At 43.7% G+C, this 23,341-nt stretch overlaps 1 protein-coding gene across 2 annotated transcripts in view; it reads left to right on the forward strand.

The window, feature by feature from the left end:
- The window catches only part of WDR44 (WD repeat domain 44), an 89,044-nt gene that overhangs the window by 48,396 nt on the left and 17,307 nt on the right, over positions 1 to 23,341 (forward strand). For both annotated transcript variants that reach the window (XM_044305249.1, XM_044305250.1), the window contains 9 exons: positions 3,641 to 4,274; positions 7,220 to 7,350; positions 8,022 to 8,123; positions 10,774 to 10,910; positions 17,124 to 17,207; positions 20,192 to 20,298; positions 20,602 to 20,753; positions 20,843 to 20,981; positions 22,531 to 22,592. In XM_044305249.1, the coding sequence (XP_044161184.1) occupies positions 3,641 to 4,274; positions 7,220 to 7,350; positions 8,022 to 8,123; positions 10,774 to 10,910; positions 17,124 to 17,207; positions 20,192 to 20,298; positions 20,602 to 20,753; positions 20,843 to 20,981; positions 22,531 to 22,592 (1,548 nt within the window). The remainder of the gene's footprint in view (positions 1 to 3,640; positions 4,275 to 7,219; positions 7,351 to 8,021; positions 8,124 to 10,773; positions 10,911 to 17,123; positions 17,208 to 20,191; positions 20,299 to 20,601; positions 20,754 to 20,842; positions 20,982 to 22,530; positions 22,593 to 23,341) is intronic.

The following is a 23,341-nucleotide window of genomic DNA, read 5'->3' on the forward strand; positions in this document are numbered from 1 at the left end:
GTTGCCTATACACAAACTGGGTCAGACGGTGTGGAAGGAGGCTAAAACATTGGCCAAATTCACGGAGGTATTTTCGGACATACCTCTATGGGATAATCCATCTCTGATGCAGGTGGTAATGGGAGCAGACAGATGGAAAAACCTTTGGCGATGTATATGATCAAGGAGTAATAATGATGTTTGAGACTTTGTCACCAAAGTAAAACATCCCTCGCACTTTTTTCTTTTCATATTTACAACTTAGGGCAGCCTTACAGAGTAAGTACCCAACCAACAGCACTAGAATCTCCAAATATCCTCTTATAGGAGTTGTCAAAACTCAGGGCCCCAGAGGACTAGTATCAGCAATCTATACACATCTAGTATGCGCGAAGATTAGTACAAATCCCCTTCAAGTATTAGATATATGGAAAAGATTGATACCCACACTCACTGAGGAGTCCATAACGACTTTATTAGAATCACACTTACATGTGTCGCTTTAACTACTGCGCATGTGCCGGCAAACGCCACATTGCCGCTGGTTCGCCGGCGCTTGTTCAGTAGTTTAAAGCGATGCCGTGCCAACAATGGGCATCGCAGTGTGCATGCCCTTGCCCGGCGAGGCAGTGCGCAGGCGGGATCTCGGCCGGACTGAAGGATGACGCAAGGGAATAGGAGGGCGGGCATAGGCTGGGGTGGGGAAACAATGAAAAAAAGACACAGTGAACGCCGCCCCTGGGCACTTGCAAGGGCTTATTTGCATATGAATTAAACTTCATTTTTCCAGCTTCTGCAAGTCTCTAAAGAAAATAACAAAGGTACCATTACATTCATGTATAGGTGTGCGATAAGACAATGTAAGCACTGTATATGGCCGTATGGTGGTGACAGGCTCCCTTTTAACACCAACTAGGATGTTCAGAATGGGCAGAGCCACATCCACGGCATGCCCACGATGTGGAGAACTGGAGGCAGACTTTTGGCATATGCTGTGGAACTGCAATCCGATAGCTAAGTTTTGGAAGGAAGTTACTGATCTGCCTGCTGGGGATATTGAACGGAGAAAATTGGGATCACTATATGACAATATTTTTAAGGAAGGCACTGTTCATGGCAAGGAAATGTATTGCTCTGAGATATAGGTAACTTGGGTCGGATAGATTAGAGGGGTTGTCTGATCATACTTTTTGATGCCACGATAGACAGAGAAATTCAGAGTTGGGGAAAATGCATTCGCTGATTGGCATTAAGGGAAAAATGTTTCTGTATTCTGTTTATTATGTGCCATGGAGCAGAAAAAATTAATGCAAGTTTACACTGTATTTGACAATAAGCGTGTTTGATACCATTGTTAATTTCACTTTTGTCAATAAAAAAGTAAGAAAAAAAAATGAAATTTCAGCTGTATCGTGTCTGTGGAACACGGATGACACAGAGAGCAAAAAAAATTGACTCCCAGACCTAAAGTACTATCATAAATATGATAGTACATAGAGTATATGATGGCACACAGCTCAGCCCTGTCAATCAAGGGGAGGGAGGAGCGTGCAGAGGGGGTGTTACAGAGCAGTGCTCAAAGGATTCAGCCCTGCCTCCTGGTGCACCAACTTCTCATTTGCATATGAATAAAAACCATTGATTTCTCTACAACTGTTTAGCATACAGACAAAAGAAAGACATCGTTTTAATCGGCATGATGAGCCCTACCAGACAGTAGGCTGAGCTCCAGAGAATAGGACAAAGGGAGAGGAGGAAATGTAGAAAGAAATGGGTATTAAAAAAAAAAAAAAAAAAATGTAAGTTTTCTGTGTTTAGTGTTAATTTAAACTCCCTAAAAAAGAGAATAACATTCTGAAAGTAAAGCAGCCCTGTCCCCGAGCAGTGAGCGGTGCCGCTGTAATTATCGCATACAATATTAATGTTCTAATGATCAAGTTGTCACTTAACCCTGTTGCCTTTTATCGCAGTAGTGGTTTCTTCTATCCCTCAGATTGCCAGCTGCTTCTCTTTCAAGGCACACTGCCACATGTAAAGTACCATAGGCTACAGTTTTAGCATGAGATCTGCTCGGTCATGTTTTCTCTTTACAATTACCAGTATTACATATATAACCTTTGTTTCATCTTCTGGGGCCCCAAATGTATATGAATCAACCTGTTATATCCACATAAAATTTATGTATTCCAATGTTTTAATATATTGCTATCGCTGTTAGTATTATCTTGTTTAAATAAATGAATATAGCAATATATTAAAACATTGGAATACATAGATTTTATGTGGATATAACAGGTTGATTCTTATACAATTGGGGCCCCAATAATAATCATGAAATTGATGTATTTTTAATGGATTAATTATGGAATATTGTTTCACATATTTTTTTATATAGTTTTTAGAATAATTGACCTATCTTGAGGATATCAATATTTTACTTCAGGAAAACCCTCTAAGCTTGTTGTATCATCTCACTATGTGTGGCAGTGCTGTTTACTATGGCATTTACCTGCCCAGAGTGAAAGGGAGTCTGTCAGCAGTTTTGAGAAGGTCCAAAACACAAACATATCTTTTATTATCAGGAGTAGTGTGAATGTGAACTTTTACTCTGCAAGTTCTGCACTGCAAAGTGCTATCATTGAAATTCTTAAAGCCTTCCCTCTGACAGCTATAGCATTCCACTAGGAGCTGGCTGTAGCTGTCACTCAAAAAAGCAGAGGTGCAGCTCTATGAAGCACCTCAATGCAGGGAGCACCTCATAGTGAAGCTTCGCTTCCAGAGCACTAGCAGGAGCAGAATCTGGCAGAATAAAAATTCATATTCGCATTTCTCCTGATAATAAAAGCTTTGCTCTCAAGGCCCCTGCCTAACGCTGTCAGCAGCTTTGCATGGGCAGAATTGCTGACTGACTCCTTTTGCAGGGCATCTGTCAGCAGATTTGTACCTATGAAACTGTCTGACCCTTTAAATGTGCTCTTGGCAGCAGAAAACATCTGTGTTGGTCCCATGTTCATACAGTATGTGCCTGTATTGCTGAGAAAAATGATGTTTTAATATATGCAAATGAGCCTCTAGGAGCAACAGGGGCGTTACCAGTTACATCTAGAGGTTCTGCTCTCTCTGCAACTGCCGCACCCTCTGTACTTTGATTCACAGGGCCAGGTGTGATGATGTTTACATTGTCTGGTCCTGTCAAAGTGCAGAGGGTGCAGGAGTTGCAGAGAGAGCAGAGCCTCTAGGTGTAATGACAACGCCCCAGTTGCTCCTAGAGGCTCTTTTGCATATATTAAAACATAATTTTTCTCAGCAATGCGGGCTAATATGAACATGGGACCAACACAGATGTCTTCAGCTGCCAAGTGCACATGTAACAGGTCAGCCAGTGTCATAGGTACAAATCTGCTGAGGGAGACCCTTTAAGCTAAACTAGTTTTGTTAGCATTTGTAGACATTTCAAATATCAGGCCTTGGTATATATTGTAAAAACACTGTAAGGCCCTGTGCAGATGACATTTTCTATCTTCTCTTATCCACAGTGCTTCATCAACACACAGAGGCCAGAAAATTGTATGGAATAATGTAGTAGACATTTTATTACATTGGAACCCTATGGGCATTGTACCGGAGACACATATCCATTTTTATTTCTTTAATATTTCAGATTATTGAAAGTATCATTGAAGAAAGCCAGAAATCCAGTGCCATAGAGGAAAGCCCCTGTCCTACCGAAAATGTGGAAACAATAAGTCCCGCAAAAAAACCTGGAAATAAAAATCCAAAACAGTTGAGAAACATCCCTGAATTGGTGGTCACAGAGATGACCTTTCACAACGAGCCAGAAGACCTTCTTCATCAGGAAGATGGGGACATCACAGAGACAAAACCCAGTCAGATGCCTGATGTCTCCATCCCCATCATTGAACAGTTGGTGGAGACCTCTAAAATTGCAGATATTATCGACTTGACAGATAATCGTAAAATTAGGGATAAGGACAAGCTTTTGGACAAAGCCATTGAGCCTGAAGAGGATACGGAAGATAAGCCTAAAGAACCTTTGTCCGAAGAAACTTCCAGCTCTGAAACTATAGAGCAGTTAGCGCCTGCTAAACCTCCCCGACAGATCAATGTTGAGCCTGATATTGTAGCAAGTACTAAGAAGTCTGGCCCAACACGTCCCCCAGCTCCTGTAAATGTCCCTCCACCAAGACCGCCACCACCTGCACGGCCGGCTCCACCACCACGCAAGAAGAAAGGAGACTATGATTATGACAGTCCAAGATCTTCAGGACTGGAATGTGAGTGTATGTCTCAATCATTACTGTGAAAAAACGTCTGTAAATTGGTCAGCGGTCATTATCGTAAACCAACCGTAAGATAAATATTAGGCCAACAGGCCCACCGGCAACATGCCAGACTAAACCAGACGATTAGGGGGCTTGCACAAAGTGTCAAACAATCAGCCATGACTAAGCATGCCAAACGCATGTACTCGCAGTCAATCGTGGCCCCAAAATTTTCCAACCTGACCTCACATTTTCAACATTGCCAATGTTTATCTTGCCTTTATCGGTCTCTGGTAGGTTTTAGCAAAAGTCAATATGGCCACCACCGTACCTCATACAAGGTTGCTGCCTTTGGTCATCTTTCTGATTTTGCTGGGGAAAGCCATGGCCGATCAGGTGCAGCCTCTGCAGGGAATAGTGCTGTTATATGATCGCCATTCATATAAGTGTCTGTCCATGAAATACAAAGATGGTTCAAGTCCACCTGAATAGGTGACACTACTTCACATCGGATCTATCTTCTGATTTTTAGAGGGGTATCCCCTTTATGATTTCTATGTGCATTAATGGGTGCATATGGCAGCGGTTGTCTTCATGAGAAGATCCCTTTGTAAAGGGGATGTATCATAAGAAAATGACCTGTTGTTTATCTCAAGTTTGATAGTGTTTTGTTTTGTTTTTGAATTTTTGGAGAAAAAAATGTTTTTAATTTTCCATATCACTATTTGGAAAATTCCTTAAATCCTTCAGTTTTCGCACTGCCATTAAACCTATATGTGAAGACTACCTGTTTATACCTATGCTTTACAGTGGCCACATGTGCGATTGACACATTAGACAGGGGCAGACCTCATTGACTTCTATGGGAGAGTTTTCTAAAGTTGGACATGGTCCATTACTAGTGCAGAGGTCATTGTACAGGGAGGGATTAAATAAATTGTGTCCACCACCTAAAATGAATGATGGATTCTGTACTATCTATACAGAGGTGATATCTGTCATTGTAATCCTGCTTGTTATTGCTGAAAAGTGATCGCTACAGAACAGAAACTCTTGACATGTTATTAGACTTAGTGGCCAGTGTGGAATTGCAGGGTTTTATGAATGAATTTAAAAAAAGTAGGATGACATGGAAACTTAGAGGAAAAAATCCCCCAAAAAATAAACCAAAAAATGTGATGTAAACGGGTAGTTTCTTGATGACACATTCCCTTTTAAAGTTACCATATTCCTTCTCTTTGATAATTAAAGGGGTTATCCAAGAATAATAAAGACCTACAAGGGTGGCCGACCCACGGTGCTGTTCATACTTGCTTGGTTCCCGCTGTTGAGTTTGGTGTCTGTTACTCCCAGGCTGACCCTTCCTCTCCCTGCAGCACTAAAAACAATATCCATTGATGGAAGCGGGGGGGCTACACGTGACCCCTGCAGCCTGTGATTGGCTGCAGAGGTCACGTGCTCCCCCCATCAACGGATGTTTGCATTATGTTCAAGAAGCAAATTACATTGTAGAATTAATCCAAACAACACTAATCTTGACTCATCTAAAAACCGCTCTGCTTAAAGGAATTGTCACCTTTTTCTTTAAAAAGAACCCATGCTTACCTCACCCATCCCCTGCCACTGCCGTTCTGACAGTGTCGGGGAACCCACTGCTCCCCACTTCCTGTTGACATCGCTACACAGCAGGAAATGGCGGTGGATGGCTGGCCATAGCGCTGACCTGCCTCAGCCAGTGATTGGCTGAGTGGAAATCACAGCCATTTCCTGCTGTGTCGAGGTAAGAACAGGAAGTGGAGAACAGCTGGGACCTCGGCACCATCAGAACGGCAGTGATAGGGGTGGGTGAGGTAGGTGTGACTACTGCTATTTTATTTCTTCATGTGCAGCCCAGGAAACGGGTTTTTCTTTGATGGCATACCCCTTTTAATAAGCCTTTGTCTTGGTAATATGATACAAGCAAGTCCAGATATAAAGTATTGAACAGGATGCAGATTTCAAAAGCGATGCAGTTTTATATTCTGCCTTTTTATAGCTTCCTTTGCGGCATGATTTGGTCTTTTAATAATATACATTTTATGTTTATCTTTGTGAATATTAGATTTTTCCATCAGTTTGCAAATAAAAAAAATCTCTTGCACACAGAAAATACCTAGGTCGCTGTTTTGCAATGTATAGTTAAAGGGGATGTGCATATTGATGACTATCTTCAGGATAGGTCCTCAATATCTGATTGGCGGGCGTCTAGCAGTTTGCAGGGGCTGTAGCACTCATGTGTTTACCTGCACGTCGTCTAGATTGTAGCGGCAGTGCAGTGTAATTACAGCTGATCATCCCATTCATTTCAATGGAGAGGAAGCTGTAGTAACTGCACCACCGCTACAGTGTACACAGCAGGTCTTTCTTATATAGGCTGGAGGATCGTTTAAAGGAGATCTCCCATAACTAATGTAAAAAATCAAAATCATATAGTCCATGACCATCTTTCTAATAAAGCTAGAATCAGCCCTGTACCTCACATGGATCCAGAGATATCCACATTTATTGCTCTGCTAGATTTATATCAAGCTGACAGCTCAGGGGAGTGTCTTTTCTGCTGCAGCTCAGGGGGCGTGTCTCAGCTCTCCCTATCACAGCTAAGGGGGTGTGTCCATTCTGCTGCAGCTCTGTCCCTATCACAGCTCAGGAGGCAGTTGAAGGATGAAACTGAGCATGTGCGGCCATCTCAGTGAGCAGGTCAAAGAAATAAGAAAAAAAAAATGCAGGTGGCGCTACACAGATACATTTTATTGAATAACTCTGACTATACAAAATGTTTAATTACATGCAATTACAAAAGTATTTAGATCCAGGTGCTGGTTTAAAAATTGTAGAATATTTTTCGTGGGACAACCCCTTTAATGTGGTGGTTGTTCAGATCTATCTGCATCTCCTGACGGCAATTAGTTTATTTCCAGTTACAAAGGATGCCTTTCTTTCTGGAGGACTCCTGTCTCCGAACATCGTGGCAGAGAGTTTAAGCCGAGATACGCAGCCGTCCTTGGATCTAGCTAGTGCAACCAGTGGAGACAAAGTAGTGACTGCTCAGGTCAGTATAGAGATGTTTAACTGCTCGTAAATAACTAGTTATTTCCTCATATGACAAGCTGCAGAAGCAGAGTACAGGCGTCTAACATTTTCAGTTGTATTTTCATGTTGATCGTTGAGACCGTTGTTCTGCACAATACGGCACAGCTCCTTTCTACAGTATTATGTCTGTCTATACTGCTCTTCACTGTGTGGCCGGTTTCACACAAAAATCATCGCTATGCTACAGTGAATTTGGGTGACTTCGGGTCAGCCAAGCTACGGGTCAGTCCAGGAAATGCGTCCACCACGTAGACCGTTTTTCCTGGACTGCTTTTTTTCTTAGGACTGTACAGAAATGTCAGGATATCATAGTTCTGTACCCCGGCTTCACTTCAATGGAGCTGAGGTGCAATACCAGACAGAACCTGTGGACAGGTGCTGCTGTGTTTTTGGATGAAAGCAGACACGTTTTTGTAATCCCATACAGCCCCTTTAATTAGGACTTCCTAAAGACTAACACAAAGTACCACTGTTCACACTAGTCCTAAGATAAAAGGTCAGTACATGGCCCTGCATTCACCAGGCATTGATTGTTCTAGAACAGTTACATATAAAGGTATTGTATTTTTTGTGAACTTAATTTATATATATATATATATATATATAAAATATTTTAATTTTTTTGTTTAGGAAAATGGAAAGACAGCAGATGGCCAGCTGTCCAGCTCACCGGCAGAGAGCTCTGGTCCCCAGAGGCCCCGGTCTAATTCAGGAAGAGAGCTTACAGATGAGGTAATGTGTGTTCTCCTTTAGTCTAGGATATGAATAGACATTGCATTTAGTTTTTAGTTTTTTTTATTAGTTCTATTAGGCCTAATTATTTTGGCTGCTCTTGTGTTTTACTGCATTGGTCAGTGTGAATGGCGTATATGAATTTACATTTATACTGAGTGGCAGACACTGTCTTGTATGAATGTTGGATTCTCTATGCAAAATTGGTAGCAAAAACACAAGGGTTATTTGCCAGTTTTTCTCACACTGAAGCTTCTTGTCTATGGATCTTAGGGGGGTTAACTGTTAGATCGGTGGCTTCCTGCAATGGACGGAGCAGTTAGTCTGAATGCGTGTCGCCTGTCCAATTATTTATTTGTGAGCGCCAGAGATGGCCGAGCACCGTACTCCCATCTCGGCCTATCCTAGCGCTAAGCCATTAATGTTATATAGGTGTGGGTCCCATGTCTAGGACCAGCTTCTGTCTCCAGAACCGGACCCCTGAAGTGAACAGAGAGCAGCAGTGTTAGTCTGTGGGTGATACAAATGATGTATTTAAGGCTACATTCACACGTCAGTATTTTCCTATATCCCGATTTTCGGTCCGTTTTTTGCGGATCCGCTGTTCCTGAAAATGTTTCCGTATGTCATATGTATGTCATCCGAATGTCTTTCGTTTTTTTGCGGATCCATTGACTTTGTATTGTACCAGGATCCGAATTTTGCGGAAAAGAATAGGACATGTTTTATATTTAAACGGACATGCGGAACGGAACAACGGAAACGGACAGCACACATTGTGCTGTCCGATTTTTATTTTTTTTCCAGGACCCATTGAAAATGAATGGGTCCAGATCTGGTCCTGATCTGTTCCGCAAAAAACGGAACAGATCAGGAAAGAAAAAACGGACGTGTGAATGGACCCTAAAGAGGCTTTGTCACCAGGATCCACCCTATACAATCAGGCATATTACCTGCTAGGGTTTATGAAGCTGATTAAATCAATACCTTTCCTCTGATTGTCAGTGCCAGCGTTCAGGAGAAATTAACAATTGTATGTTTATGCAAATTAGCTACTGGAGCACCAGGAGGCGGGCTTATGCAGTTTGAGCACCGCTCCAGCGACACCTCTGGTGCTCTATACTGATGCCTCCATTCTTATAAACATGTCCTCCTCCCCTTAGATTGATAGCGCTAGACTTCAGTCTCTCTGTTCTCTCATGCCTACGCATTGGCTCGCTAGCATGGTGCGTGCGCACCACATCTGCTGCTGCTTGCCAAGGAGCGAAGATGATTTGTGTGCAGGCGCTGGTGACGTCACTGAACCTGGAAGTGGAGGTGACTGCAGATGAAGATGACGGGACCTCCACTTCCGGGTTCAGTGATGTCGCCAGCACGCGTGCACTAATCTTCTTCACTGCTCAGCAAGCAGCAGAAGACATGGTGCGCAAGCGCCGTGCTAGGAAACCAAGGGATCAGTGTTGGACTCGCGTCTACTGCTGTCAATCTAAGGGGAGGGGGAGGTGTTCATAAGGATCTCTGGAGTGGTGCTCAAACGGCATGAGCCCGCTTCCTGGTGCTCCAATAGCTAATTTGCATAAAATCTAAGTGTTAATTTCTCCTGGCTTCACTGTAAGGGGCGTGCTTTTGCAGGAAAGGTGCGTGGTCTCAATACACCTCCATGCTCCTAAAATGGCCCAAAATTTTTGAGCATTTTTGAAGTGAAAGTACGTCAACTTATAGATGGCGTAAATTTAGGCCAGACCGTTTTTGGCACACAAAGTTTAGGTGCACAGACAAAATTCTAGCACATGGACAAATTTTTTGGAGCACGAACTATCTGGCGCAGGATTTACGATACTCCAAGTTTACAAAGGTCCATGCACCAGAATAATAAACTTGTCTAATCATAAGACTGTGATTCATATTCTTAGGCAGTGCAACATACGACACTATTGGTAAATCTGCCCTTAATGTCTTTGCTTTGAGCCCTTGATATTTTTGTGTCCAGATGTTGGTTTTAACAGAATATTTTCTTTCATTCCTTGAAAGATTTAATGTCTGTCTACAACAGCCAGCTGCCAGATAATACAGTGTTTCACAATTCAGGATTGACCGGTGCTAGTCAGGGTTCCCGGTCAGACAATAAAGTGACAGGTGCTGGTCAGGCTTCCCGGTCAGACAATAAAGTGACAGGTGCTGGTCAGGCTTCCCGGTCAGACAGTAAAGTGACAGGCGCTGGTCAGGCTTCCCGGTCAGACAATAAAGTGACAGGTGCTGGTCAGGCTTCCCGGTCAGACAATAAAGTGACAGGCGCTGGTCAGGCTTCCCGGTCAGACAGTAAAGTGACAGGTGCTGGTCAGGGTTCCCGGTCAGACAATAAAGTGACAGGTGCTGGTCAGGCTTCCCGGTCAGACAGTAAAGTGACAGGTGCTGGTCAGGCTTCCCGGTCAGACAGTAAAGTGACAGGTGCTGTCACTTTTAACGTACAGATGGCGATCTGATTTCAGTCTATTGTACAAGGAAAGAAGAGGGCGTTCGCCATGTAACCTCAGCTAACCTGATTCATTTGACACATCTTTTCCAAGTGCTTTCAAGGTTGTTTCTTTGCATAATGAATTTATCCTTAGCTGATCTTTAATGGATTGATTATGGCTGTACATCATTGCAGGAGATTTTGGCCAGCGTAATGATAAAAAATCTGGACACTGGAGAAGAAATCCCTCTGAGTTTGGCAGAAGAGAAGCTGCCAACAGGTATTAATCCACTGACCCTGCATATCATGAGAAGGACAAAGGAGTATGTCAGGTAAGGGTCTTCACAGCATCCAGTTACTGCCTGTGCTGCGATATATCAGCAATCTCCTGCTTCCCTCTACACAGACAAATGATAGTGTAAAATTCTGGATCCCTACACTAAATGGAACAGCATACAATTTATATACGTCTCCCTTTCAATGAAATAACAAATCTTTTCCACAAGCTCCAAGCACATCCTATTGGTCATAGCAGGCACCCATAATTTCATCATTTAAAGGTCATTGTCAGCAGATTTGTACCTGAAGGCAACTGTGTTGGTCCCATGTTCATATGTGCCCGCATTACTGAGAAAAATGAAGTTTTAATATATGCAAATGAACCTCTAGGAGCAATGGGGGCGTTGCCATTACACCTAGAGGCTCTGCACTCTCTGCAACTGCGACGCCCTCTCCACTTTGACTGACAGGGCCAGGCATGATGACTTTTTCACCGCCTGGCCCTGTCAGTGGAGAGGGCACATCAGTTGCAGAGAGAGCAGAGCCTCTACGTGTAATAGAAACGCCCCCATTGCTCCTAGAGGCTCATTTGCATATATTAAAACATCTTATCTCTCAGCAGTGCGGGCACATATGAACATGGGACCAACACAGATGCCTTCAGCTGCCAAGTGCACATGTAACAGGTCAGCCAGTGTCATAGGTACAAATCTGCTGACAGATGCCATTTAAAGCTTCAGTCCTGATTTTGCCTATTCTGTATTATAATGTAGCCTAAGAAGCGTATTTTTTTATTTTTCTTCCCCCTGCTGCTGGTGTATCATTAGGGTATTCCATCATTTGGTAAACGATGGGGGTCCAACCACATGGACCTCTTACTGTTCCTGAGATGAAAGGGTGCACTGCTTGTTTTCCCTTCTGCATTACGGCCCACACGGAATGGTTCCGCACTGCAGTTCCCTGCAACCTGAGTGCTCCGCAAGGGAAAACTTTTACAGCTTTAAACCAGAGCTTCGGTTCCTTGTTATCAGGATTGATGGCGATCCAAGAGCTTGGGCCCCCACCGATCATAAAGTGATGGCGTATCCTAGCAATAAGCCACCACTTTATAATATAGGAATAACCCTGCAATGTACACTTTATCACTCCATGCTTGTTAATCGGGTGGTCTTCCTGGTATCCAGTAAGAACAGTGCTGCATGCTCTACGCCAGTCTAATGTTTTCCCCTGCAGCTCCCCCTCCCCTCTCACAGCATATAGTTCTGCTGCAGCATTCTTCTCCTCTCCCTGTCTAGTATTTAACACTGAACCAGGGATTAGCAACCTTCGGCACTCTAGCTACTGTGACACTACAACTCCCAGCATGCACAATTACTCATCTGTTCTTGTAACTCCCATAGAAGTGAAAGGAGGATTCTGAGAGTTGTAGTTTCAGAACAGCTGGGGTGCTGGAGTTTTGTTTTTTTTTGATGTGGAGATTACAGACCGAGAAAAGCAAAACCACAGGATGCTAGATGGCGAGGAAGACGCCACATTCCCCTTATAAGATGTCAGCTGAAGTTTCGCTTAACCCAACTTACATGGAGCATTTGTTATGCGATTGTTTGGGCACATGCCATTCCATTTTGTCATATTGTGCTGCCAACAGCAGAATATTTTCACCGCTGTATAAAAGATGCCATCGCCCGTGGGTTTTGTTCATTTGATGGATGATTATGAACATGTTTGCATGCAGCATTCATCGGGGAACGTTTGTAGGAACAATTGTTTCCGATCATCAGTCCGTGTGAAAGGCCCGTGTGCGTACCTGTGTGCGCTGTGGTGCAGGATCCACATAGGAGATAATGGGACCTAGGGAGCCACTAGAAGAGTCAGGCTTTATCTTTAGCTGCCTTTTTTATATTGGATGCTAATTGCATCATGTTATCTACTATGATTGGATGTTTTTGATCATTTCCGATACAAAGCCATACAACTTTCCTGATTATGTAGTTTATGGTATACTATGACTAAGGGCTTATCTTTAGAGACACATTACCGAGCTCTGATAAGCATGTTCTCCATTTCAATGACCCCTCTTCTGATTACAGGCTCAGCGCTATTAGGCTGAATACAGATATTGAAGAAAACCACAGGATGCTGTAATGCTGCCCCGTATACACGATGCAGCACAAAAAGCTTGCGGTTCCTGGTTTCTCCTTAATAGATAGCTTTGGTGAAATCACTTGGAAGATCCATAAGCCTTGCTGACGTGATGAAACGCTTTAGGAGACTTCATTGAACAAGTGGAGGACAAGTGTAGTCCCCAACATTTCTAGCTTAAAGGGGTTGTGCAGTTTAGAAAACACAATTTCATACTCCCTACGAGGGGAATTAGTGGGGTCTCTTGGCCAGCGTAGATAGCGGATCCAATGGCATCTCTTGTTCTGGAGGACCTGTCCTGTATTGCACAGGCTTTGATTTTGAATGGACTTTAAAGGGGTTTTTCTGCCATATATATTGATCACCTATGGTCAGGATAGGTCATAAATATCTGATTAGTGGGGGTCGGATACCCGGCGCCCCCGCTGATCAGCTGTTTGTAGAGGAGGAGGTGCTCCATGTCAGCACCGCTTCCTGCTCATTACGCTGTACTTCGTCTCGGAAGTGCGATATAATAACTAAGTACTCACTACATTGACTTGAATGGAGCTAATACTTGTAATTACACTGCACCTCCGCTTCACAGGAGATGAAGTGCATGTAATGACCAGGAAGCACCTCCTCCTCCTCCTCTTCAAACAGCTGATGGCCCCCGCTGATCAGATATAGACGACCAGTCCTGACCATAGGTAATCAATATGTTTGGAAGGACCACCCCCATCTTGCTGCTTTCACTGCAAGATGGGGTTAAGCACCGGACAGAAAGATACACAGGTACTGATTTAGAAATCGACATTGTCGATATCAGCACAGAAACCATTCAAACTGGGAGACGACAGGCGTGTAACTGGGAGACGGCAGGCGTGTAACTGGGAGACGGCAGGCGTGTAACTGGGAGACGGCAGGCGTGTAACTGGGAGACGGCAGGCGTGTAACTGGGAGACGGCAGGCGTGTAACTGGGAGACGGCAGGCGTGTAACTGGGAGACGGCAGGCGTGTAGAGGTGGCTCTACATAGGTGCACAACCTGTATACGAATCTCTTTATGAGCTTTTATTTGTGGCGCCCGTATAGTTGGCTTCGTTGCTGTTAGCAGCGTTTTTGTGACATTTTTGAGATGTAATCCTTGTATTAGCAAGTTCAGTTTTATCATATTTTTTTTGCTGCCTTAGCTTTTCCTCTGTCGTGGAGGCCTGCAATCTTTTGCACAAATTGGTCATTACGCAGCCATATTAACTTTCCCCATAACCCATCATTGTCAAATAAATAAAAGTTATTTTCCCTCTGCAGGTCTGTCCCAGCAGCGCTCAGCAAGATCTGCGCTATAATAATATCTATTGATTTCCAAATAAGCTATATTTTAGTGTAATGCGTACGTGTAACATGAGATTAACCTCTAATGTCATTATGAATCTCCACTATTCAAGTTTGGAATTGAATTACCAGATCGTTAGCTTCCTTGTCGTGTCACAGAAATGAATGTATGAGGCTGTAATGTAATGGGTACTGCTCTAACCAATTTACTTATTAATTATTTCTCTTATTCTTAAAGTGAACGTCCCCCACTGCTAAATGTCGGGTTATTACAGGAATGCATAAAGTGCTATTCCTTAAAGGGATTGTCCCATCACCAATTTTAAAAATGAAAACCAGACATCATACAGTACATGACAACTTCTTTCTAACAAAGCTAGAACCATCCCTGTACCTCACATGGATCCAGAGATCTCCACATTCATTGCTCTGCTAGATTTATATCAAGCTGGCAGCTTAAGGGGAGTGTCCTTTCAGATGCATCTAAGGGGGTGTGTCTCAGTTCTCCCGATCACAGATCAGGGGGCAGTTGAAGGATGAAACTGAGCATGTGTGGCCTTATCAGTGAGCAGGTCAGAGAAATGAGAAAAAGACAAACAGCAGGTGGCGCTATACAGATGCATTTTATTGAATAGCTCAGTAGCTATGCAAAATTTTAAATTACATTAAATTACAAAAGTGTTCAGATCCAGGGTCTGGTTTGAAACCTGTAGAATATTTTTCGTGGGACAACCCCTTTAATAAAGCTCTACTATCAGAATTCCTCCTGTTATGTGTAGGTGGATACTGAATCCAGGGGGGTCTGTGGAGGGCCCTTACCAAAACCCTTTGGGGGGGGGGGGTCATTTATGAACAGATATACGCCACTTTTTGGCCTATATCTTGAAAAGGTATATAAAAGGTTATTTGCGCCACCATCTGCGACTTTTTCCCCTTTTCCTCCCAGGTAAAGTGCGGGTGGATAGGCTTGTCTCATTTATTATTGTGTAAGGTGTAGTAAATGGTCTAAATCTAGTTTTAGACAAGTGTAAAGTCCGCCTAAGTAACGTACAGGCCGGCGGCGCCTCTACATAACTTAGGTGGATGAACCCCCAGCGCAGGAGGGACGAAGACCAGCATCACTGGTCTTCAAAATATTATAGTTAGACGTGCCCCCTGAAAACAAGCTGATCACAGGGTGTCCCTCTGCTGGCACCTCAAATTTTTCACCATGTTTTTTTTGTTAGTTTTTTTTCTCCAGGTCACCAGAAGGAGAATAAAGCGTTAATTACATGGTGGCTGTTTAGAGGCATGGATGTCAGAAAGGGAGCCTCTCTCATACAGCCCATAGAGGGGGGTTCAGAGTAGAGGAACCACCTCTCTGACATCTGTAGGTCCTCCAGAAAATGACATGTATTTTTGGCTGCTCTTTGCTCCAGCTAATCAGTGGCCTCTACAAATGACTGATTCCCCTCGAGGCTCCCACTTGGTGCTGGCCCTTGGGCAGCTGCCTATTTTGCCTATTCTATAATCAAGCCTTCTGTCGCTATGAGCCTAAAATAGAGGAGAGATACCACAGGGAAAGCAAATGCTTTTTATCCCTCTAGGCTTTTTTTTTTTTTTTTACTACAGACTGTATTCAGTTACATGCAGATTCGAATCTTGCTTTATTATCAGGGATGCATTATCTAGTAAAATCATGGTGATATGAGTATCTCTAGGTCTGGATGCAGTTACATGAAATACAAACATGGAGGAACCAATGCTTTGTAAATCTGTTACATCTAATATTTTCGTAATTATACAGCAGTCCAGCTAAAGGTATCCAGTATATTAGGCTACTTTTCACCCTCGCGTTTGGTGCGGATCAGTCATGGACCTGCACAAACGCATCCATTCATAACGGATTCGTTTGTATTATCTTTAAAGTCAATGGAGGACGGATCAGTTTTCATTTGTGCCAGATTGTGTCAGTGAAAACGGATGCGTCCCCATTGACTTGCATTGTGTGTCAGGACGGATCCGTTTGGCTCAGTTTCGTCAGACGGACACCAGAACTCTGCAAGATGCGTTTTTGTGTCCGCCTCCATTCTGCTTTGGAACGGAGCCAAACTGATGCATTCTGAGCGGATCCTTATCCATTCAGAATGCATTAGGGCAAAACTGATCTGTTTTGGACCGCTTGTGAGAGCCCCGAACGGATCTCACAAACTGAAAGCCAAAACGCCAGTGTGAAAGTAGCCTTAAAAGGGTTGTCTGCTTTTTTTTTATATTGATGAGCTATCCTCAGGATAGGTCATCAATATCAAAACTGCGGGGGTCAAACTCCTGGTAATTCCCCAATCAGCTGTTTGAAGAGACTGCAGTGCTAGTACGAGTGCTGCCTTCTCTTTACTGTTTGCCTGCTCACTGATGCAGCTGTCGCGGTGAGCAGGTGTAATTACAAATGCTCTGTCCCCATTCACTTCAATAGGATGGCTCCTTCCTGTTCACTTCAATAGGAAGGAACCGTCCCATTGAAGGGAGTGGGATGCCTTAAGTGTAATTACACACGGTCAGCGCTGCGGTTGCGACGGGAAGCAGGTAACCAGTGAAGAGAAGGCAGCGCTTGTATGAGCACTGCAGTCTCTTCCAACAGCTGATCAGGAGGTGTCGGGCGTTAGGACCCCGTTGATCTGATATTGATTACCTATCCTGAAGTACTATAAAAAAAAAAAAGTGGACAACCCCTTTAAGCTGGAAGTAGGAAGACTGAATTATTGTGATGATGAGGCCTACATTACCTCTCACATATTCAATAAGGAATTTACAGTATGCCATTTCTTTTCTCAGTAATGATGCTGCACAGTCTGACGATGAAGAGAAGCTTCAAGCTCATCAGTCGGATACAGACGGAGGGAAACTGAAGCAGAAAACGTAATTGTGTTTTTAGCTTTGTTATGCTGCATTTTCAGTGCACATTATTTTTAGTGGCAAGTACCGTGTAGAGGGTTGTCTATGTCTTATATATTTGTCCTCAGGAACCGCAAAGCTTGTAACTGCAGCGGTGCGGCCATTGACTTTAGTGGGATAGGCCATTAGTATAAAATCAGTGTGAAAACCCCTTTAAGGGGTCCGTACACATTAGATGAATGTCAGCTAAAACCATTTAGAGGAGAAAAACAGGACTGGACATGTTCGTTGTCAACATGCCCAAAGTAGTGAAGTCGCTGCCAGAGCTCTCGGGCCGGGGCATGTTCACATCTCCCTGTTTAGGAGACATGCACGCTTAGCTAAGACATGTTTGTAGGGATGGGTCGGCCAACCACTTTCTAAAGTGTATGGGCAAAACAGTCTAAAATCAAGACACCATTTGGTTGTGAAAATTACTTTAATGGTCTCGTATTAGGTTAGGTTCACACTGAGTTTTTTGGAAGAGGGTTTTCAGCCAAAGTCAGAAGTGGATCCAGCAAGGAAGACAAGTAGAAGTCTTTTATATTTCCTATCCCTTTCTAACCCACTTCTGGCTTTAGCTGTAAAAACTGCAGGAAAATCCTCCTCCAAGAACGCCATGTGAACGTACCCTAAGGGTGCATTCACACGACCGTATAAATGGATCCCCATCCGTTCCGCAATTTTGCGGAACGGGTGCGAACCTATTCACTTCAATGTGCTGTCCGCATCTTTTGCGGCCCCACCTTGTGCCGTCCGCATCCGTTGTTCCGATCCGCAGCCCCGCAAAAAATATGGAGCATGTTCTATTCTTGTCTGCGCTTGCGGACAAGAATGGGCATTCTCTATATAGCGCCGGCCATGTGCGGAACGCACACGGCTGCTATCCGTGTTTTGCGGATCCGCCATTTGCGAACCGCAAAACACTTACGGTCATGTGAATGCACCCTCACTCTGTGCTGCTATGCAGCTTCTATGAGTAACTAATGCATTGGTTCATTCATGGACTGGGGCGGCCGCCCCCTTACTTCACATGGTTTCACTGCCATCAGTAAGAAGTGTGAGGTGTCAGTGAATACCATAACATTTTGGAGATGGAATGAGGTTCATAAACACTACATAATCAGCAAGGCATTTGTGACTCCATCACATGGCCAACCTGGCACGAGTACCCCCAGCACAACCGTCCGCAGCGGATGTCCCCGGCCACCAGATGCACTGCTTAGATACAATTGTCACTTGATGAGAAACCATGCCTTTTAGCTTTTTTTTTTTTTTTTTTTTTTTTTTATGCGCTGTCCAGTATGTAGGACATTTCGCCTATATGGAAAAAATAAGAATCTGAGCTGTCCTGACATGTCTCTTTCAGTAAATAACTCTGTTATTTATTACTCTGAAATACCAATTCTGGAACATCTCTTCTCATAACTTTTCCTTGTACCATTCCATTATTCATCCTTGAAATTTATGCTTAGGTTGACCACTGGTTGTTACCATTCCCCTTGTCAGAAAGTCTTGTCCCTAAACACTTTGACGCTGTCTGCTCTGACTGGATGGACAGTGTCAGAGTCTAGGGACGCACCCAACTTAGTTCATGTATTTCCAGTAGGAATATCAGAGTGATGCGGAACGCACACGGCTGCTATCCGTGTTTTGCGGATCCGCCATTTGCGAACCGCAAAACACTTACGGTCATGTGAATGCACCCTTACTCTGTGCTGCTATGCAGCTTCTATGAGTAACTAATGCATTGGTTCATTCATGGACTGGGGCGGCCGCCCCCTTACTTCACATGGTTTCACTGCCATCAGTAAGAAGTGTGAGGTGTCAGTGAATACCATAACATTTTGGAGATGGAATGAGGTTCATAAACACTACATAATCAGCAAGGCATTTGTGACTCCATCACATGGCCAACCTGGCACGAGTACCCCCAGCACAACCGTCCGCAGCGGATGTCCCCGGCCACCAGATGCACTGCTTAGATACAATTGTCACTTGATGAGAAACCATGCCTTTTAGCTTTTTTTTTTTTTTTTTTTTTATGCGCTGTCCAGTATGTAGGACATTTCGCCTATATGGAAAAAATAAGAATCTGAGCTGTCCTGACATGTCTCTTTCAGTAAATAACTCTGTTATTTATTACTCTGAAATACCAATTCTGGAACATCTCTTCTCATAACTTTTCCTTGTACCATTCCATTATTCATCCTTGAAATTTATGCTTAGGTTGACCACTGGTTGTTACCATTCCCCTTGTCAGAAAGTCTTGTCCCTAAACACTTTGACGCTGTCTGCTCTGACTGGATGGACAGTGTCAGAGTCTAGGGACGCACCCAACTTAGTTCATGTATTTCCAGTAGGAATATCAGAGTGATGCGGACAGCACACGGTGTGCTGTCCGCATTTTTTTCCGAAACCCATTGAAATGAATGGGTCCGCATCCTATCCACAAAAAAAAAACAACTGAATGGACACGGAAACAAAACAACGTTCGTGTGCATGTAGCCTAAGGAATACATGTATTTACTAAAACAGACTAGTCAGGAGAAGTGACGGTTTAACGTTATGGAGTGTGATTGGGGTAACTTGACTTAGTCAGCCGCAGCATTTGGCACTTGCATCGTTGCTGATTTTTGCTTTCTGTCAGGCGGCTCAATCCTTTTTCAGCTCTTGCCTTGACTATGGAGAAACATCAATGCCCTGAAGGCCTCTGGGGCATAATCTAGCTCCTCTTTTAGAAGCCGGCCACAGCTACTATTTTAAGATGAACCAAGGTGGCATATAATGATTATCTGTAACACACCCTGAAGGGCGACTTGCGTGAAATGTTCAGGCAGGGCCCTCTGTCATTTTATAATACCTTGGTCTGGAATTGCCTGTGTGGATTGCTTTCAGGATATTTAGAATGAGTAAATGAGCAGTTTTAAAAATTGTAACTTTTACTTTACTTTTTTCTGTTTGTAAAGCACCCAGCTGAAAAAATTCTTAGGAAAAAAAGTGAAAAGAGCAAAACATCTGGCAGAGGAGTATGGTGAGCGAGCAGTGAATAAAGTGAAAAGCGTCCGAGATGAAGGTGAGCACATTCTCATGTCTGTGAGTGTGAACATAGTCTGTGGTTTAAAGGGCATCTGTCTGCGGATTCGTATCTGTGACACTGGCTGACCTGTTACATGTGCTCTTGGCAGCTGACGACATTTGTGTTAGTCCCATGTTCATATGTACCGGCATTGCTGAAAATAATGATGTTTTAATATATGCAAATGAGCACATGACCGGCGTTGCCGTTGCACCTAGAGGCTCTGCTCTCTCTCTCGATGGATACAGAAATCTGCATAAACATGTCTTTGTAATCTCATTCTTCTTCTTGTGCCCTCAGTTTTTCACACTGATCCAGATGACCCATCCTCCAGTGATGATGAGGGCATGCCGTACACCAGGCCTGTGAAGTTTAAAGCTGCTCATGGCTTTAAGGGTCCTTATGACTTTGAGCAAATCAAGGTTGTGCAAGATCTGAGTGGAGAACATATGGTAAACCATAAGTTTCCGGACTGAAAATGAATGAAACCACCTCACTGGTAAAGTGTGTGCGTCTAACTACTTCCGTTATTTCTGTGTAGGGCGCTGTCTGGACAATGAAGTTTTCACACTGTGGAAGGTTACTTGCCTCTGCCGGACAAGATAACATTGTGCGGATATGGGTTCTCAAAAACGCTTTTGATTATTTCAATAATATGAGGATCAAGTACAACACAGAAGGTAAGTTATGTATATCTTTATAGAAGTCGGGGACCCAATTTTTCCATAAAGCTCCAAATACCCTGTGTAGACCTAGAGATAAATACTGAAAGCTGTGTGCAGCCTCCACTAGGGGGAGCTTACTGTGTACTGTCATTGAGTTCACAGCATGCTCCTATGCTTCCCCTAGTGGTGGTCAAAGGCAGCCAGAATTGTATCATTGAGCTTTGTTTATGCAGAGGATCTGGAACTTTGTATCAGAAAAGTGGATTTCCCTCTATAAGTGTATGTTATGAAATAAATCTGCAAGGAAGGGATCCTGTCATGTTAAACACGGTGTCTGAGCTGCAGGCAGCATGTTATAGAGCAGGAGGAGCTGAGCAGATTGATGTATAGTTTTATAGGAAAAGATTCCGTAAAAATTTCAGCTCACTCTGGGCTTTGACATATTAAGCAGACGGTCCTAGTATAGGTGACTGGCGGTTTTCGCTCTGTGACTGTGTATACAGAGAGAGCTGTCAGTCGTTGATAGGACCGCCTCCTGGACTTCAAAGCCCAAAAGGAGCAGGAATTTAGGCTACTTTTCACACTCGCGTTTGGTGCGGATCAGTCATGGATCTGCACAGATGGATCCGCACCGATAATATAACCGCATGCATCCGTTCAGAACGGATCCGTTTTGTATTATCTTTAACATAGCCAAAACAGATCCGTCTTGAACACCATTGAAAGTCAATGGGGGACCGATCCGTTTTCTATTGTGCCAGATTGTGTCATAGAAAACGTTTGCCTCTGCATCGTCAGGCGGACACCAAAGCGCTGCAAGCAGCGTTTTTGTGTCCGCCTCCAGAGCAGAATGGAGACGGAACGGAGGCAAACTGATGCATTCTGAGCGGATCCTTTTCTATTCAGAATGCATTAGGGCAAAACTGATCCATTTTGGACCGCTTGTGAGAGCCCTGAACGGATCTCACAAACTGAAACCAAAACGCCAGTGTGAAAGTAGCCTTAGATGTATAAATTACAATTTACATATATTTTTGTAGGAAAAAATTCAGTATATCAACTTGCTCAGAGAATAGGTGTAATATTTGCTCAGATCTTGGCTCTTTGGTTGCTTTTTAGTTCCGCCCCTTTAGGGCGGAGCTGTGATCTGAGACGGTTTGCTCTGCTGCAGCCTAAACCAATGAACTGAGAGGAGGCGTGGCTCAGACTTTCTCCGACTCCCTGTAGGGACTGTAGTCACTGATAGAGCGGAGCAAAAAAAAAAAAAAAAAGCCAAGGAGCATGATCTCTAGCATAGTCCTCCCTTGTAGGTACTGGCCTGCATTTCATTTTCTAAACTTGTGACTCGAGGGGTATTTTAATTTGTTGACATGAGGGAAAGCTCCCGGAGTACATGCGGACCTCTGCTTTTGTAATATGCTGTGTGTAAATGTATTTGTGCATAGACTTTAGGTACGTGTTTTGTCCTCTTCCACTTGATCTCTTCACTGAAAAACACACAGGATATATAATTTCAATGACATAATTGCATCCTTGTGATTTATTTCACTTGTTTACTTCTTAGGGCGAGTTTCTCCATCGCCATCTCAGGAAAGTCTTAATTCTTCCAAATCTGACACAGATGCGGTATGTATCGTTAACTGCAGATCACGTTTTTGACCCGCATATTGCAACTTGGGGGTTGGCCCGTCTCACTTTGGTGGCACCTCACTAGGATATGCTACCAATGTCTGATAGGTCCCACCTCTGGGACCCGCATCTATCTTTAAAACGGGGCCTCCAAAGCGAACAAGAGTGTACTGCGTTCTCCATTCACATCTGTGGGAGTACCGAAAAGCTGAGTGAGTGCACTCGGCTTTTATCTGGAACTCTCATAGAAGTGAATAGAGAGCGCAGCTCACAAGTGCAGCCACCTCTCCATTCACCTCTGTAGGAGTTCTGAAACTAATCCAGCCGGCGCATGGCTATTTTCAGCACTTCCAAAGAAATAAATATAGGGCGTCAGTTCTTGCGCTGTGCGCCTTCTTTTACTATGAGGGCCCATTTGCAGAGATAGGTACGGGTCCCACCTCCGAAACCCGCAACTATCGGCCATCTGTGGCATATCCTAGCGATATGCCAACAAAGTGCAAGATGGACCAACCCCTTTTAACAGTTACTTTTTAGGCGGCTTTCAGAGTAGAACAAATTTACTAATCCCGTAGACAGTTTCTTTAGATCTGCACCTCATTTATCACAGTGGCTCGGGCTGGATGATCAGTTTGGTGCAGTTTTGTCTATTATTTATTAGTTTGAGAAAGAAGTAAAGGCCAGTATTGTGGCACAACTTTGGCACTTAAAGGGGTTGTCTAGGTTCAGAGCTGACCCCGGACATA

The sequence above is a fragment of the Bufo gargarizans genome, chromosome 9 (genome assembly GCF_014858855.1).
Source record: "Bufo gargarizans isolate SCDJY-AF-19 chromosome 9, ASM1485885v1, whole genome shotgun sequence".
Taxonomy (NCBI): Eukaryota; Metazoa; Chordata; class Amphibia; order Anura; family Bufonidae; genus Bufo; species Bufo gargarizans.